Raw genomic sequence first — 13,890 nt, 5'->3', positions numbered from 1 at the left:
TTGTGTGTGTGAAGAAGGAAGAGGGACATGTATGAAAACAGCTCTACAGAGTACATTAGTTCATACTCCTTTTTCTGTCTTTCTCAATAGATTATTTTTTGAGCAGTTTTAGGTTCACAGTAAAATCGAGCAGAAAATACAGAGATTTCCCATACACCTCTGTCTCCAGCCTTCCCTGACCATAGCCTATCCCACAGTCATCCCTGACCAGAGTGGTACATTTGATGAACATCATACTCACCAAAATCTGTAGTTCACATTTGGGTTCACTCATGGTGTTCTGCATTCTCTGCAATTAGACAAATGTTTAATGACATGTAACTAGCCATGTAGCCTGGCGTGCTGCAGTCCATGGGATCCCAAAGAGCTGGACGCAACTGAAGAACAACTGCCCGTACAGTATCATATGGAATAGTTTCACCTGTACGAGTCCTTTTGTCTTTTGGCCTCATTGTGCCCCCTTTCAAACAGTAAATATGCTAGGCCTTTGTCATCTCTGAGGGTCACATTGTAAGACTTTCATGGATCACTAGAATTTAAATACCACTAAAACCATCCTTTGTCCTCATAAAATGCAATAGATTGTTACTGAGATTTTCAAGACAATCTTTCAGATTACCAAGAATATTTCAATATAAGATTGATTTATAAATCACTGTTTTCTTAGAACTTTTCATTTTGGGAAATCATTTTTCACAAAACATACACATAACATGCGTCAGTATTATATGCATTTAACTGAGTGACAGGCACACTCCAGGCACAGGTGGGGCTGATGCAGCTAGCCCAATGACATCTACTTACAGTAGTTTCCAGCCCATGAAATTTATATCTTTGCCTAAGCAGAATCAGAGTTTACTAGATGTCATGGACCTTCAAGGTGACTCTTAAGTGTTAACTCCCTGTAACATACAAGTGCTGTAATTTCTTCCTTTGTATATCATAATATTTGTACCACTTAACCCATTCAGCCTTGTATCACAGATATCTTTATTTCCTCTCTATCATTATTCTGCAAATTACAGAACATGGTTCAGATTGGGACTTGAAATTCCCTTGACAGGCTCTGACATTTATTCAGCAGTTCAGTAGAATTACACTGATGAGACCTTTTCATTGTCTTCACAGTGCTTTTGCATTATGTACACATTTGCTTTGTGTGAATGGTATCACATTGTAGATACTTTTTTTTCTCACTTTACCATGTGATGAAATTCATGTTTGTATAGGTAAATACCTCATTATTTTTAATGTCTGCATAATATTCTATAAGGTGGATGTTACCTACTTTATTTGACCACTGATAGACATATTGGAAGCCTTTAAATGTTTGCTACTGCAGATAGTGCTACAGTGTATGTCTTCTCACACTTGTGCAGATATATCAGAAAGATGGCTACTTAGAAATAAAGCTGCTGGGTCAGAGGGTATGTGCCTTCCAGAAGCACAAGGTCTGTTTCTACCAGTAGTGTATGAAAGTACCTACTTAAATGTATGACATTTCTTTATGTCTGCTTTACACATTATCAACTTTTAAAATTTTTGAGTCTTACACACAAAATGTTCTCACTTTACATTCCCCTGTTTAATAGTGAGGTTAAATGTCTTTTCATATGTTGGCTGTTTGTATTTCTTCTCCAGGAATTGTCCAGTCATATCTCTTTGCCAAGTTTTCTATTAGGTTGTCTTTTTCTAAGTGATTTGTGTTATTATTTTAAAATAGATTCTGGATATTAATCCTTTTCACATACAGCACAAGGAGTTTTTCCTAGTTTGTCACTTGTCCATTAGCTTTCTTGATGGTATTATTTATTTGTAGCTTAGTGTTTAGGTCAATAAATTTTTGGAATTTTAATGTATGACTTCTCAATTACAAGGGCCTTCCCAATCCTAAGATTACAAAAATTTTTCTTTTAATAGTCTTACTTATTTTTAATCTTTTATTTGGACTTCATTTGAAATTTGATAAAAGATAGTGATATAATTTTAATTTTTCCCTCTTCTAAGCACTATTAAAACCTTTCCCATTGACTTGAAATGTCAGTTATAAAGTTCTGTATATAGTTGGTTTAATTTTTATTCTTGTCCTCCATGATTTTATTCAATCACATTATCTCTCATATATGAACTTTAGAGTCATCTTGTGGGTTTTATTTAAAAAATTATTTAATCTTGTTGGGAGTTTTGTTTGGATTGCATTTAATTTACGGATTACTTGAGGGAAAATGTTTTTAATATTGAATCTCCCATTGGAGTCCTGTAATGTATTTATTCAGGATGGTTTTGTTCTCTTGTAAAGTATTATAACTTTTTCATTTAGATTCTGTACCTTTTTTCTCCTGGTATTTCTTAGTTTTTATTGCCATCATGAATAGGACCCATTTGTCTATTATATTTCATATTGAATTCTGCCACAGTAATGTATGTTTATTTCTGACTACTTATCAGTCTTTAATAGTTTGTCAGTTGATTTGTTAGGTTTTCTGAGTGTATAGTTATATCATCTGCAGAAACGATAGCAAGTTCTTATTTTTGTTCCCCTCATTTAGTCTTCATTTCTCTTTATTGTCTTGCTCAGTTATTAGGGATCTCCAGGACATTATTTTAGAGTAGCAATAATAAAAGTTCTCTTTCTCTTGTTCTTAGCTTTAAGAGGAACACTTTTGTATATTTTAACAGTAAGTTTGATGCTTGCTGTGGGTATCTGATAGTCATCTTGTCTAATTAAGAAATTTTTCTATTTCTCTGTATTTAGTTTTTATCAAAACTCAGTATTATACTTTTTGACATCTGTTTAAATAATATTTTCTTGCAATCTTTTAATGAAGTGAATTATCTTAATTTTCTGTTGTACCATTCTTGGGTTCTTGAGATAAACACTATTTGGTTGTAATACACTGGTTTTAATATGCTCAGCCCTAAATTTGGTTTTATTTAGAATGTTTGTATCTGTATTTGTAAGCAAAATAAGCCTATCCTTTTTTTTTTTCTTACGTTTCTCCTTGCTATGTAGTATTTACATACTTCGGAACTAGGTGTACCTTGAAGATATGAAAACATTCACTTGTAAAACTGTCTGAGCCTGATGGCTTGAAAGATGGCATTTTGACTGCCTGTTCAAATAATTTTGATTATATTCAAGGGCTGTTAATATCCCATTTTTCTGATCTTGAGCACATTACTAATTTGATTAAATCTCAGTTTTCTCCCCAGCTTCTGTTTTATTTTATTGAGAAATAGTTAACATACATCACTGTATATGTTTAAGGTGTATGGCATGATGGTTTGATATACACATATTATGAAGATTACTAAAGTAGGTTTAGTTAATATCCATCATCTCGTGTAGATAAAAAGGAAAAAACATGTTGTGATGAGAACTCTTAGGCTTTACTCTCCTAGCTGTCTTATGTCATACAGCAGTATAGTTAACATATTGTATATTACAGACCTAGTACATATTTATAAGCGGAAATTAAATTCCACATGTAAGTGAGATCTTACAGTATTTGTCTTTTTCTGTCTGACTTCTTTTAACCTGCCTTCAAAGTCCATCCAACGTCGTTCCAAATGGTAGGACTTCTTTGTTTTTTATGGCTGAATAATGTTCCATTATATGTGTAAATGTGTATGTGTGTAGATATGATATGTATATGTGTATAAAGATATATATCTCACATCTTCTCTATCCGTTCATTCCATGATGGACATAGGTTGTTTCTGTCTTAGCTGTTGTGAACAGTGCTGCTGTGAATGGGGGAGGAGGGTGCAGATAACTTTTCAAGTTAGTGTTTTCCTTTCCTTTGGATACATTCCCCAAAGTGGAATTACTAGGCTATATGTTACTTGTAGTTTTAGTTTTTTAGGACTCTATACTGTTTCCCACAGTGGCTGTACCAGTTTACAGTGTATGCTGGCAACAGTGCACAAGGGTTTTCTTTTCTCCACGTCCATGCCATCATTTGTTAGGTTTTGTTGGTGATGGATGTTCTAAGAGGTATGAGGTGCTCTTTCATTGTGGTGTTAATCTGCAGTTCCCTAATGACTGTCAGCATCTTTTTCATGGACCTTTTAGCTGCTAAAAGGTCATGGACCTTTCGTGTATGTTCTTTGGAAAAATGTCTATTAAGGTCCTTTGTCCAATTTTAAATTGAGGTTTTTTTTCCCCAGGTTGTATGAGTTCTTTATATATTTTGGATATTAACTCCTTATCAGATTCATGGCTTTCAAATATTCTTTCCCATCCCATAGGTTGTCTTTTTACTTTGTTTCTTTAGCTGTGCAGAAACTTTTTAGTTTAATGCAGACCCCCACTTTGTTGTTATTGTTTGTGCTTTAGCTATGATTTCCAAAAATCAATACCAAGACCCATGTCAAGGAACTTTCTTCTGGGAGTTTCATACTTTCAGGTTTTACATTTAAGCCTTTGATTCATTTAGAGTTCATTTTACGAGTGATTAAAATAGGGATCTGGTTTCATTCTTTTACATGTGAGTATCCCGTTTTCCCAACACCATACTGAAGAGACTGTCTTGTCTCCATTGAGTGTTTTTGGTTCCCTTGTCAAATATTAGTTTACTGTATGTGTCTGGGTTAATTTCTGGGCTGTCGATTATGTTCTGTTGGTCTATTTGTCTTTTTATGCCACTGCCATACTAGGTTTTTTTAAGTCTCTTTTTATATTGAAGTATCATGTGAAGAGTTGACTCATTGGAAAAGACTCTGATGCTGGGAGGGATTGGGGGCAAGAGGAGAAGGGGATGACAGAGGATGAGATGGCTGGATGGCATCACCGACTCGATGGACAGGGAGGCCTGACGTGCTGCAATTCATGGGGTCGCAAAGAGTCGGACACGACTGAGCGACTGATCTGATCTGATCTGATCAATATAGTTGATTTACACTGTCATGTTAGTTTCAGATGTATAGCACAGTGATTCAGTTATATATATGTATATATTATTTTACAGATTTTTTCCTTATAGGTTATTACAAAATATTGAGTATAATTCCCTGTGCCAATACAGTACGTCCTTATTGGTTATCTGTTTTATGTATAGCAGTGTGTATATGTTAATCCCAACCTCCTAATTTATCCCCCTCCTCCCTTCTTCCCCTTTGCTAACTATAAGTGTTTTCTGTGTCTGTGGGTCTATTTCTGTTTTTTAAACGTTTATTTTAATCTTTTTTTTTCAGATTCCACATATAAACAATATCATATGATCTTTGTCTTTCTTTGTCTGACTTATTTCACCTTAGCATGAAAATCTCTAGGTCATCCAGGTTGCTGCAAATGGATGGCATCATTTCATCCTTTTCGTAACTGACTAATACTCCGTTATATACATGCACCACATCTTCTTTATCTGTTGATGGACATTTAGGTTGTTTCTGTGTCTTGGCTGTTGAAACAGTGCTGCAGTGAACATCAGGGTGCGTGTATCTTTTCAAGTTTTGTTTTCCCTGGATATATGCCCAGGAGTGGGATTGCTGGATCATATGATAATTCTATTTTTAGTTCTTAAAGGAAATTTCATACTGTCCTCCATAATGGTCATACCACTTTACATTCCCATCAACAATATAGGAGAGTTTGCTTTTCTCTGCACTCTCTCCTGCATTTATTGTTTGTAGACTTTTTGATGATGGCCATTCTGACTGGTTTGAGGTGATACCTTATTGTAGTTTTGATTTGCATTTCTTTGAGATGTTGAGGATCTTTTCATGTGTGTTTTGGTCATCTGTATATCTTGAGAAATGTCTAGATCTTCTGCCCATTTTTTGATGGGTTGTCTTTTTTGTTTTTTTTTGAGCTGTGTAAGCTGTTGGTATATTTTGGAGATTAATTCCTTGTTGGTTGCTTCTTTTGCAAAGATTTTCTCCCATTCTGTGGGTTGTCTTTTCAATTTATCATTTCCTTTGCTCTGCAAAAGCTTTTTAATTAGGTCCCTTTTGTTTGTTTTTAATTTTCATTACTCTAGGAGATAGATCCAAAAGGATACTGCTGCAATTTATTTTAAAGTGTGTTTTGCCTGTTTTTCCTCTAGGAATTACACAGTGTACAGTCTTATCTTTAGGTCTTTAGCCAATTTCGAGTTTACTTTTGTGTGTGGTGTTAGAGAATGTCCTGATTTCATTCTTTTACATGTAGCTGTCCATCTTTCCCAGCACCACTTATTGCAGAGACTCTTCTCCATTGTATATTCTTGCCTCCTTTGTCATAGATTAATTGTCTATGGGAGTACAATACTGTTTTAATTACTATAGCTTTAGTATAACTTGGAATCAGGAAATACAGTACCATTGCTTTGTTGTTTTCTCAGGTTTGTTTGGCTATTTGGGTCTTTTGTAGTTCCATGTAAGTTTCAAGAGTGTTTTTTCTATTTCTATAAAAACTACCATTGGAATTTTGATAAGAATTGCATTGTATTACATACATGGCTTTGAGAAGTATTAACATAATTAATCCTTCCAATCATGAACATAGAGATTACCTTTCCATTTCTTTTTTTCATTTTGGCCATGTTGCCTGGCTTGTAGGATCTTAATTCCCTGACCAGGGATCAAACCCATGTAGTTACTGTAATCATTGCATAGTGGGGCTATAAACTCCATATTAACAGAGAGAGAAGATACAAAGTGGGATTCCCATGTGGCTCAGTGGTAGAAGAATCCGCCTGTCAATGCAGGAGACGCTGGTTTGATCCCTGAGTTGGGAAGAGCCCCTGGAGTAGGAAATGGCAACCCACTCCAGTATCCATGCCTGGTGAATCCCACGGACAAAGGAGCCTAGCAAGCTACATACAGTCCATGGAGCCACAGAGTCAGACATGAATGAGCAACTGAGCGTGCATGCAAGATACAAAGTGAATGGTCCAACTACTGTTGACATCAGCTCTGTCTGCCACACTCATTGGTCAGTGTGAGGACTGGAGTTTTTTCTCTCAGCAGACCTACACATGGGTGAGGATGCGCCACCTCTGATGTCCCAGGGAGCCATGGTGTAGACCATACTTATACATCTTGGACATGTGTGCCCCACCTGGAGCTTGTTCTCCATGTTGAGAGTGCTTATTTATGTTAATTATGGACGATTTTTAACTTGAATGGAAAGATGACGTTTTTTAAAAGTCATTTGAAGAATCAAGATCATAACGTATAAAGCTAAGGATCACATGATTCATCTCAAGAACATTCTCTGAGGTTTTTTGGTTTTAAACAAATACTTAGAAGTTGTGTCTCTGTCCTTTTGAAAGAAGTATAAAATCTGAGATAAATATATAAAAGTAGAAAATAGAGACTTGTTGCATTCTCATCAACAGGCAGAATATGGTTTTTTTCCGGGCTTTATACTTAAAAATCCTTCATCTGATATTTAAAATGTATTTATGTTGAGTCATTTCTTTCTCTTTTGCTGGTAAACCAGAAGATCATGAAATGATTCTGCAGAGGCAGTAGCATTACGTTCAGTTTCTTTTTTTGTATATATCAGATAAGAGACTTGCAAATGGAAGTATGTCCGCCTCACATCCTTTGTATGGTGATGGCAGTGATGTTTGCCTTTTTGTGACTGTTGCAACATTTATTAATTCATAAACCCACTTCCAAAGAACCTAAGGGCTTTTTGGCGAAAGGTGACTATAGTAAAAACGATGTTAGATTTTGACAGGCTACTTTTGTTTTTACACATTTCTTTTCTTTTTCGTATTTCAAAACTACTAGTATTTCAAGAGTGTTGGGGGGGGTAGAGGGATGCACAAAAGTTAATGCACATATTTGGAGTTAGGATTTTTGAATCTTTAGGAAGGGAAAATAAAATTTTGAAGTTCAGGTGAGCTTAAGTCTCTATATCCTCCTCTCTGAACCAGCACTTCTGGTTGGTAAAAAGCTCACAGATCTGAGACAAAAGCAGCTTCAGAGGTTGACTTCGGTAAACTGTAATAAAATAGAAGAGGAAAAAAAAGACAGCAGTTCCAGAGATTCACCTGTTTTCCCGTGGATTAAGGGACCCTGTACACCTTCTATCCCCTCTTTAACTCACTGTCATCCGTTCAGCAGAGCTTCGTATATAACCAGTTGGTATCAGTAGAAAGAGCGCTTCTGTTAAACCTAAGGAAAAGTCTCATAAAAAACTCTTTTCAGAAGTTTTCACAGCACTTAAGCATTTAAGGGAATGTTTGTCTTATCATGGAGCTTCCCTGGTGACTCAGATGGTAAGAATTTGCCTGCAATGCAGGAGACCAGGGTTTGATCTAGAGAGTGAAAGTGGAGAAGGATAAGGACCCTGGAGTGCTGGAATTATATATGCCTGACAGTTTGCAATACTAGCCAATAGCAAGGTTTTGGTTGTATTTATTTTTTTCTAGCTCTTACTATATTCTGCTGATGCTAAGTTGCTTCAGTCGTGTCCCACTCTGTGTGACCCCATAGACGGCAGCCCACCAGGCTTCCCGGTTCTTGGGATTCTCCAGGCAAGAACACTGGAGTGGGTTACCATTTCCTTCTCCAGTGCATGAAAGTGAAAAGTGAAAGTGAAGTCACTCAGTTGTGTCCGACTCCCAGCGACCCCATGGACTGCAGCCCGCCAGGCTCCTCCATCCATGGGATTTTCTAGGCAAAAGTACTGGAGTGGGGTGCCATTGCCTTCTCCATACTATATTCTACTTTTATTATTAATATGGGGGAAGTTATCTCATTGTTATGATGTTACTTACTATATATATTATTAAACATTTTGTATATTTTTAATATATACTGTTAAATATATTGGTCTTCCCTGGTGGCTCAGATGGTAGAGAATCTGCCCGCCATGCAGAAGACCCAGGTTCGATCCCTGGGTTGGAAAGATCCCCTGGAGGAGGAAATGGGCAACCCACTCCAGTTAAATATTATGTTACCTTTACCAGTGGATTCTTTTTCCAGAGCAATAATGAAATTTCACAGTATGAAAATGGAAGAAATCAACAAAATTATTCGTGACCTTTGGCGAAGTACCTATCGTGGACAAGGTAATTAACATGGTGTAACATGAATGCTCTTTCTAAAGCCCTGTGTCAAGCTCTTGCTTCATATGACCTCTCATCATGCCAGTATTGCCTCTAGACCCCTTTCTGAACACCTCTTTCAGATTTTCTAAGAATTCTTATCTTGACAATATCTTTTAGAAAGAAAAAAATGCAAAGTTTTCTATTCCAAAGCCTGACAGGACTTACAAATTTGGCTATGGTACACATTATATTTAGCTGATGACATAATAGGTTCTGTTGAAGTGCAGATAGGGATAAGCTGAAATGAGATAAGAAGAAGAAGAACACCATTAGGAGGAAATTCTTAATAGGGGAACTAAGAAAAGGGCACAGCTGAGAGCAACGGTTGGTTGGGTATCTGGCTGCTTCTGACCAGGGATTCTCATAACCAGGGAAAAGTTTCCAAACCACCCAGTGTTTCCCCTGGGAATGTCAGCCTCGCATGTTGCTTATAACGTTCTTTGATAAGGTTTGCAAATGACAAAAGGCTGCAGAGTATAGGTTCCTAAAATCTTCTTCTTTCTGTATCAGATATTGAGTACATAGAAATTCGATCAGATGCCGATGAAAATGTATCAGCCTCTGATAAAAGGAGGAATTACAACTACCGAGTGGTGATGCTAAAGGGAGACACAGCCTTGGATATGAGAGGGCGTTGCAGCGCCGGACAAAAGGCAGGTATTTTCACGAACGTAAAACCACTTGTACACAGAAAATTGACGGAGAAATGATTGTCAGTGCAGAGGAAGCACCCAAGGTGCCCTTGAATGGTGGGAAGCTCCTTATAGCATCATTGCTGCCACATGAAGTGAACCGGGCTCAGTTACTCTCATTATACTCTCAATTCTAACCAGCGTTTCCTGCAACATTATGTAAAGTAGGCTTTTAGAAGGGCCTGAAACAGTCTCACAGGATAGCCTAAATGTAGAGCAAAAAGCTGAAGGCCATTCATTGTTTCATGGCATTCCTTATGAGAATAAGGTTGTTTGATCATCAGTTATAGACCCACACTAATTTATGTGCCACCAAGAGAGAAAAAATTCAACAGTAATTCTAAGCTGCATCTTGATTTCAGAGAAGTCAAAGGATAAGGAACGGTATGTTTTACAGTCAGTGACATACAGTATTAGCAAACCAGACCCTAGATTGAGCCACATGAGGCATTACAGTAACTAAGAGTCTCTCGCCATAGGACTGAGTCCCCACCACCACTCCCCAGCCTAGCCTTGGGGCCTGGGGACCGTGTGAAAGCAGGCCTGCCAGAGTCAAAGGCTGTGAAAGCCACAGGGCCTCTGCCCCCACCACCACAGGGACTCAGTGCTGGGCCAGGCCACCTGGCTCTGCAGGGAGCTCTGAGGAAGCTGAGGTTGGATGCATAGAGGACTCATATCAACAAGTTGGGAAGTAGGACCTGCATCCTTGGGAACGGTGCTGGGTTCTTTCACTGTGCACTGGTTTGTCACCAAAATGTTATCGATTTTTGATCTTCCTCCTTTGCAGATTAGAAGAATATTATCAATATTACCTCTGGACCCCTGATTCTTAACAAAATTTTATAATTCTGTAAATGGATGCTCATATCAGAGTCATTCACATAAAAAAGTTTGCAGTTTTTTAAAGACACTCTATGCATGTATTTTTGTCATCAACCCAGATAGCTGATACCAATTTATAAGGCATCTGCAGATTATTATCTTAATCAGATTGCAAAAATGACAAATTTGTGATCTATAATCAATATCCCTTGAGTTTGAAACATGTCTATTTGGATTAAAAATATTTTCTGAACAAAAGCGGATTTCCTGTAGCTACTATAAATTACAAAAATTAGTGCTAGCATTTCCTTGATGTTGAGTGACAGGACAGACAGATGCTGTGTAAAAGTGGGCCAGGAGCTCCATTCCGACTCCACTCTGAATGGGTGATGGTGGCAGCAGGAGAGCAGGACTGGCCTGTGGCCCTGGCATCTTCAATCTGCCAGCCTGCCCTGTGCATCAGAGAAAAGCTCTGAAGTGCTCTGAGATCACTCGCTCACTCACTGACGCACCTCTGCTCACAAGTCTGGGGGTGGAGGGGACATCACAGCCCCCACAGAAGTCGTGCATCTTCCTGGACTCGTCCCTCCCTCTTGGTTCTGTGGCCCTTGTGCCCGCAGAGGGCTTCAGTGGCAGTCTCAGCGTTAGGTTTGTTATCCACAAAAGTTCCTCATAGTTTTGGTTGCTTGGATTTTCCACAGTCAAGCTTAAATAGAACCATACTTGTGTACTCATAGCTTTCCTCTCCCTCCCTCTCAGAATCATACACACAGACATTTAAGTTCGGGTTAGAGCGATGGTGCCACTTCGGTTCCACAGAACAGAGAGAGTGAGAGAGTCTCCAAGGGAAAAGGTGTCTGTGAGGCTCTGGAAAACGTGTTATATCCAAGTTTTCTAACATCATCAGGACAATAGCCAGATTATGAATTTTTAAGGTTGTTCATCTTATACCACTATTAAAATTGTCAGTAACATTAGATAAGTGCTAACTGCATTTCTGATGCAGGTCTCTAATTGGAAGCTTTGTTATAGCTGATTTGAGGTGTGGCCTGGCATTTTAATGATGTACACCTGAGGTCAGTGATCCTGTGAGATTGCCCCACCTTTCCCTTCAAAAGCCAGTGTGCCAGTCTGCCTGTTTTCCTCAGGTGAATGAGAAACGTGTGCAGTGCAGCTGAGTTCTGGCACCCTTTTTCCAGGTATTAGCCTCACTCATCATTCGCCTAGCCCTGGCTGAAACATTCTGCTTAAACTGTGGCATCCTTGCTTTGGACGAGCCAACGACAAATCTTGACCGAGAAAACATTGAATCTCTTGCACATGCTCTGGTTGAGTAAGTATCTCAAATTTGGGGCCAAGTTATGATTGTTTTTAAAGGAAGATTAAGAGAATTCTATGGTGAAAATAGAATCCTCTGTAGGTGGGTCCTCCTTGGGGAAACTGGTTTTACCAGACCTTAGGCTTTACCTTGATAGTAATTTTTCAGATGCTTAAAAAAAGAACTACCTGGTGAACACATGCCCCAGACACATCCTACATCTCCCCAAGAGTGTTCACAGTGAGGGTTTCCTGGCTTGGTTTGGTTTTCCTGTAAACCCACCAGAGGGGCCCATGTGTCTCAGACAGGAGTTAGCGTGCTCCACTAAAGCATTTCTAGGTGGTGACAGTGGGTTTTAAACTCTCTCCCCAGCTGCTCACATGTGTCAGCGTCTATGAGGAATGACGGCTCTTACTCAAAAAGTGTATTAGTGGTGTGGTGAGGTAGGCTCCAGACTGCAGACACGCTTATCACAGCTCACCGCTGGGGTGGTGCAGGTCTGGGGGTAGAGAGCCCTTGCTTCTGCACGGTCCAGCAGAGGACGGGCAGTCTGCATGAGATAGAGAAGCTCTTCTGGGGGGTCTTCACTCCAGACAGACTCTTCGTAGCAGAGAGAACGTCTCCTGTGATAGGAGACTTGAGTGGCCCCAGAGCCAGCTGTCTCCAGCCATCTCTCCCAGTAGTCCCGTGTGACCCACAAGTAAGGGTTGGTGCTTGTGAAACCTAAGTGCATCCAGCTCCAGGCAAGGGATAAATAAGCGGTTAGTTTAAAGAAAAAGTCTTAAGTCTCAGACTCATAACTAGTTACCTCAGCATATAGATAACAAGCAGAAACGTTCTCAGTACGCCCACTCAGGCCCCCTGTGTCATACCAGTGATGCATCTAGTGACTGGTGGTGGCAGAGTTCTAAGTAGACCCAGCTCCTGAGAAGGCAGTGGGGCTCACAGTGTTATTCCCCTTGCCTGTAGGCTTTTTAAATAGTTTTCTTCCAGAGAAAACTAATATCAGGTCAAGAAAACCCCAGGAATAAGTCAGACTCCTAAAGTTGAGTGGCACAGATTATTAAAGAAAGTGCAATAAAACATTTCTACCTGCTTTAAGAATAAAACTAGTTCTTCATGTATTCTCACCAGTCTTTAAGCCAGACCTCAGCGAAGAGTCAGGCTACGCATCCCCACTGTCTAGCGAGGAGATGAGACTGCAACCTGGCTGACCTGAAGGCCTGGATCCACCCACCCCTCCCCCCTGCCACTTCCTGCAGGGCTGTCAGGGGCCCTGATACTCACACGACACAGGAAAAGCCTGGTCATCACACACAGCACACACTTTGTGTCTGACAGGGTTCTCAGTGGCTTTTGCAAATAAAGAAGAGAGTTATGTATGTTCTTTAGTAATAAAATGTTATATTGTTTCAGGATAATAAAAAGTCGCTCACAACAGCGGAACTTCCAGCTTCTGGTAATCACTCATGATGAAGATTTTGTGGAGCTCCTAGGGCGTTCTGAATATGTGGAGAAATTCTACAGGATTAAGAAGAACATTGAGCAGTGCTCACAGATTGTGACATGCAGTGTTAGTTCCCTAGGATCTTATGTTCATTAAAAACATTCAAGACTTACATACTTTAGAAACACTGATCCTCTGGCAACTGCTTATTTCTGGTATTGAGACAATATGAAAATGTTCTTTCAAATGAGCCTTGTGTCTAGCGTTTTTAATGTCTAAGAGGTTCAAAAATCATTAAAAGTGTTTCACATGAAATTTGGGCTGATTCTCTGAACTTCATTCCTCTCCAGGCAGCATCTGACAAGCCTCAAGAGCAGCGAAGATATGCTCAGCTTCCCTGCTCCCCTCCCTAGCACTAATGAACGAGTCTGTAGGGCCTGAAGCTTCTTACTAAATGTTCACTTCCCAAAGCATTAGTGAGAAGTAGTTTCTCTGCCTGGAAACTACAGTTTGGGCATTAAAAAAAAAAAAGTCAGTGTTAAGATTTACCTCTAAATTTAGTTT

The 13,890-nt window shown here is 39.1% G+C and overlaps 1 protein-coding gene across 1 annotated transcript in view; it reads left to right on the top strand.

The window, feature by feature from the left end:
* The window catches only part of RAD50 (RAD50 double strand break repair protein), a 107,606-nt gene extending 93,951 nt beyond the window's left edge, over nt 1-13,655 (top strand). The window contains exons 22-25 of the mRNA XM_005888364.3: nt 8,923-9,008; nt 9,558-9,700; nt 11,761-11,894; nt 13,296-13,655. Of these exons, the coding sequence (XP_005888426.2) occupies nt 8,923-9,008; nt 9,558-9,700; nt 11,761-11,894; nt 13,296-13,482 (550 nt within the window). The 3' untranslated portion in view covers nt 13,483-13,655. The remainder of the gene's footprint in view (nt 1-8,922; nt 9,009-9,557; nt 9,701-11,760; nt 11,895-13,295) is intronic.
* Nucleotides 13,656-13,890: the final 235 nt, after the last annotated feature.

Source organism: Bos mutus, chromosome 7, assembly GCF_027580195.1.
Source record: "Bos mutus isolate GX-2022 chromosome 7, NWIPB_WYAK_1.1, whole genome shotgun sequence".
Classification (NCBI taxonomy): domain Eukaryota; kingdom Metazoa; phylum Chordata; class Mammalia; order Artiodactyla; family Bovidae; genus Bos; species Bos mutus.
Note: the sequence above shows the minus strand (reverse complement) of the source record. Positions and strands in the feature narration are given on the sequence as shown.